The following is a 5,000-nucleotide window of genomic DNA, read 5'->3' as shown; positions in this document are numbered from 1 at the left end:
AGAGAGAGGCGTCGGCCCACAGGTGACAGACAGGCCGTGATTACCATCACAGCGCTGAGAGGTTCAGCAGGTGAGCTCATCAAAGGGCCATTGTGCCACTGTGCCTTTAGAATCGGGAGGGAACATGCTATATTCTATTTCATCACACTATTGGCACATTACACAACATTAACATAAACAGACTACTCAGTGAGGGAAATGGTGATATTGTGAACAAAATAATATGTATTTGAACATGGAAGTCATTGTGATTAGTTTATTATTGGTATAACCAGACAGACATAATAGACAGACATGACTTCAACAAATGTCCTAGGCTCCAGTCACGTCAAACGCCTACGCTTCATCCAGACAAATGTGCTTGTTTCAGATACAAGTATGCTTAGATTTATAATAATTTGTGTTATATTTTGAAGGGCCATTTATGCAATGTTGTGGTTTTGGCCAAAGTCAATCAGCGTGGCGCCTCAGCAGCCAGGAAACGAGGGCTCTTGTCTGTCCTCTGGTGCCCCAACGGAGGGGCTAGTCTCTCTGGTCTTACCTCCAGTGTTGGACGGGTGCCTGCCCAATTGGGCGTCTTTTGACTACGTCGGGCGGGGGACAAAAAAGCCTTAGGTGGGCAGATAAAATTTGGGTTAAATGTTTTTTCTGTGACAAAATCGTTGTTGGCCGTTTTTTTGCTGAAGAGGGCAGGTTTACGTCTTTTCGAACGTGATTGGGCGGAAATCACTCAACCCAACTGGCAACACTGCAGTGCTTACCTCTGCTAAGGCGAAGAGTGGGTCCACCACGTCCCTCTCGATTTGGAGCTCGAACAGGAGGAGCTCCTGGGCCAACTTCTCCTGGGTCTCCCCGCACAGCTTCAGCATCTTCCTGCGGGGCAGGCAAGCAGAGCCAGAGGTTAAGGTCAGCTCAGCTGGTTGATCAGCTGGCCTGTCAGCTGAGAGTACCCTTAGCTCGTCATTGGCTGAGAGGCGATTAGGCCCTACTTTTAAGCTGCTCTAACATGGCTGGGCTTGCCGTTCCCTTTGCAAGCCACTCTGCTACCCACCTCCACCCCCAACTCCACCTGATTGGTTATTGTCTTATTCAATGTTGTTGTCATTGATGCTTGCTCTGTTCTGTATTCCTTATGGGGGGATCTACCTTGCTGCTCTCCCTGCCTGGACTCTACAGGAAATGTCCGAGGGAAAGAGAGGCATGCGACTGCCCACATAAACACTAGATCTACAGTGTTTCTTCACAATTAGTGTTAAAAACGCATAGTGGTGTTTCGTAAGGATCCTGTGAATGTAGCACAGCACTAATGACATTTTGAGTTAATTAACTTCAGGATTTTGGACATAGGACCTCATTTCCAAGTTAGCAAGTGTGGTATTTATCGGTGGAGACCGTTTTCAACACGTTTCATCCAGTCCTTCTAATTGCAGAGTTCGCAGGTGCTAGGCTAGTGCAAGTCATCGGTATATGTTAGCCTGCCACTAAAAACAGTCTTACCCACTCCAAAGTACACCCGAGGCAAATTCCAGACAATCGATGTAAATGTCTGTGTTGATAGAATAGTGTAAGAAATACAACAATTTACTTTTCGGCGCAGTACTACTAACCGGAGCAAGTATAATTCCGCCACCGCTAAAAAACTAGTCCCTCAAAATGTAATGCGATCATTGAAATGCAAGGACAGAATAATGTTAGAAATAAAACTATCAATAGACATTTACATCGATAGTCTGGCGTTATAATTTATTTGCCTCGGGTGTACTGTGGAGTGGGTAAGACTGTTTTTAGTGGCAGGCTAACACATAGCTTAGCTTAGCTAAGGTAGCTTAGCACCTGCAAACTCTGCAACTAGAAGGGCGGAAGGATGTGTTGAAAACGGCCTCCACTGATGAGAGAAGACATTTTCTGGCTCTGCTTCCAATGCCCATCTCACAACATTTCTAAACCAAATTCTGCCGGTTTAGTAGGGGGGCCTATGTGTCTAATTTGGGGGCTTGTGGGATTCGCATGTTAATTTTTGGAGACCATTATATCTTTGTTCTAGGGGTTCTTAAGAGTAAAAAAAAAACATGTCTCATGGCCCACTGGTTAGCACTCTGGACTTGTAACCTCAGGGTTGGGGCAGCCATCCCACTGAGCCCCTGGACCAGTGGGCCGCCAGTGGGCATGAAGTGCCCTTGAGCAAGGCACCTAACCCCTCACTGCTCCCCCCCGCCAATGTAGCAGGCAGCTCACTGCGCCCGGGGTTAGTGTGTGCTTCACCTCACTGTGTGTTCACTGTGTGCTGTTTGTGTTTCACTAATTCACCGATTGGGTTAAAATGCAGAGACCAAATTTCCCTCACGGGATCAAAAAAGTATATATACTTATAGCATAGGGTTTGGTGCCAAAAAGCAAAGATATTCTACAAGGTAGTGTGCAAAAGTGGACCACATAAACAATACAACATTATAAAACATTTTTAGGCTGATGATTGATCTCTTTAACAAGAAATTGTGCCTAAAATTCTCGAAATTGTCCGCTTAAAAAAAATAATACTTCAATATCAATACTATCAATTCATGCCTATTAGTGTGCTTGAGTGTAGGCCTAGCCTGCTCTGCCAGTTCTTGTCTACACCCATTCAGAGTACAAAGTGCAGAGATCTCTGTTAAATCAACTTTAATAGACTTTTACATAGCTAGTACAAGCTGAAGTCTGTAAGGCCTTCCGTAGCCTATGTAAGTGTGAAGAAAAGAAAGGGTAAGATAGACAAACAGACAAGTGAGTGTGAGTGTGTGTGTGTGTGTGTGTGTGTGTGTGTGTGTGTGTGTGTGTGTGTGTGTGTGTGTGGAGAAAGAGATACACTACCAGTGACAGTTGGCTGTTGATAGCTGGCAATTATAGAATTTAGAATATCAAATAACCTGAAGCACATAGTGCTCTGTTCTTCATTGTTGGTGATATTAGTGACCTTCTAGCCTTCTACATTTGAGCAAGCACATTTTCATAGTTCATGGTGGCACAGTCTAGTTAGGTTATATTCTGAGGTGTGTCTGTCTCTTAGTCAGGTAATTGGCACACATATTCTAAAAGAAACAGATTTTGGGCTATGTATCCAGTGGCAGATATGTGTGGACTGGTGAATGACCCATCACTAGAGACATATGCCAAATTTCTTGTTTTTGTCCATGAGAGAGTATGGAGATGGTGATCACAGATCAGCCAAAGATTACATTGTTACAGTGCAGTTATTTTACAACAGAACAAAGCAGTTTGGCACAGAAACTGCTACAAATCCACCTGTAACAGTAAGCATCTGCAGCATGCTAAGATTAAGCTACTAGAAGTCATGTGAAGCAGGCAAGACTCAGTGTCTTCAGAAAAGACGTGGTAGACCATCTTCTGAACCTGCAGCAACACCTGCAACTGCATCAAGTCCATCTAGAGGGACTATGTACACTTGTTCAGCAGCAGCTGCTGCCAGCATAGATAAGTGCTTCTTCTGTCAGAAGCAGACAAAAGAGCGTCTTCACGAGGTGTCCTCTTTCAATGCAGGCAACCAACCAAAAGATATAAGTAATATTTTGAAGTCAATGACTTTTAACCAGTAGCCAGTGTAAGGATGCTAGGATGGGGGAAATATGTTCATATTTTTTGTGTGTGTGAGCAGCTCCATTTTGTATAAGCTGTAAGCTCTTTAGACAGGTATTATTACAGCCAGCGTAATAGCATTGCAATAGTCTATCCTTGAGGTGACAAAAGCATAGATTAATTTCTCGGCATCTGGTAAGGATAAGGACTTCCTTATCTTTGAAATGTTCATTAAATGGTAAAATTAAGTTTTGGTGATCTGTTTTTTGTGATTATTTAGTGCTAGGTCCTGGTCAATTATAACTCCTAGGTTTTTAACAATTGTGGTTGAGGTCAGTGGAAGATCACTATATGTAGCCTGTGATGTGGATAGGATATCCCTCATCTTTTTAGAACCTAAAACCGTGACTTCTGTTTTTTCTGAGTTCAAAAGCAGGAAATTATTCGTCATCCATGTCTATATATCTCTTATACATGTGTCAAGTTTGGCTAACAGGATTAATTCATCAGGTTTTATGGAGAGGTATAGTTATGTATCATCTGCTTAACAACAGGGGCCCCAGTACTGAGCCTTGAGGCACTCCATACTGTATTTTACCATAATCTGGGTAGATGGTTTATTATAGACCTGTACAAATTGTTGACGGTTAGGAAGGTATGATCTAAATCAAGCGAGTGCTGAGTCTTTGATGCCTATCAATTTTCAAGCCTAAGTAGTATGTCATGGTCTATGGTGTCAAAGGCAGCGCTGAGGTCCAGGAGGACCAGTATTGATACAAGGCTAGATTTTTTGAGGGAGGGCTTAATAACAGATGTCTTAAACGACTTTGGTACATGCCCTGATAGCATTGAATTATTTATAATCTAGAGCAAAACATTATACAGGAAGGGGAGAGCAGTCTTAAGAAGGTGAGTAGGAATAGGGTCTAGTAGACTAGTTGCAGATTTTGATGAGGAAATTGTGGAGGTGAGATAATATGTTGCGTATATGTAAATGAATTAAATGTTGTTTGAGGTCTCATCTGTGATTCTGTTATGTTTTTCTGCAATGGAGTATGTGTATTTGGTGAAACTGATTGGTTATTGATCTTATCTCTAATTGTTTGACATACAATCATAATACTGACATACAATAAAACCGTTGAAAATAACTGTTTTGTGAACTTTATTCATCATAGCCAGTGATTTAGGCAAAATTTATGGTGTTAATTATAGTGAAATGTACAATTTCAAAAAAATAGGGTTGAAACAGGTAAAAAAAAATGGAGACATCATTTTTCAATTACCTCTAAAGACAGTCCAACCACTCTCCAAAAATTAACATTCCAAACCCACAGAAACCACATGGGCCCCGTGACTAGTTAGAGAGAAGGGGGTCGCCAGACTTGGCCCATGTTTTTTGGGGGTTCGCCAGACAAAATGTTTAA

At 42.3% G+C, this 5,000-nt stretch overlaps 1 protein-coding gene across 2 annotated transcripts in view; it reads right to left on the bottom strand.

Moving 5' to 3' along the window:
- Positions 1-5,000, bottom strand: part of LOC125287747 (rho GTPase-activating protein 44-like) — an 85,847-nt gene that overhangs the window by 26,360 nt on the left and 54,487 nt on the right. For both annotated transcript variants that reach the window (XM_048233747.1, XM_048233748.1), the window contains exon 5: positions 762-873. In XM_048233747.1, the coding sequence (XP_048089704.1) occupies positions 762-873 (112 nt within the window). The remainder of the gene's footprint in view (positions 1-761; positions 874-5,000) is intronic.

This window comes from Alosa alosa, chromosome 22 (genome assembly GCF_017589495.1).
Source record: "Alosa alosa isolate M-15738 ecotype Scorff River chromosome 22, AALO_Geno_1.1, whole genome shotgun sequence".
Taxonomy (NCBI): Eukaryota; Metazoa; Chordata; class Actinopteri; order Clupeiformes; family Clupeidae; genus Alosa; species Alosa alosa.
This window is presented reverse-complemented; position numbering and strand designations above follow the sequence as displayed.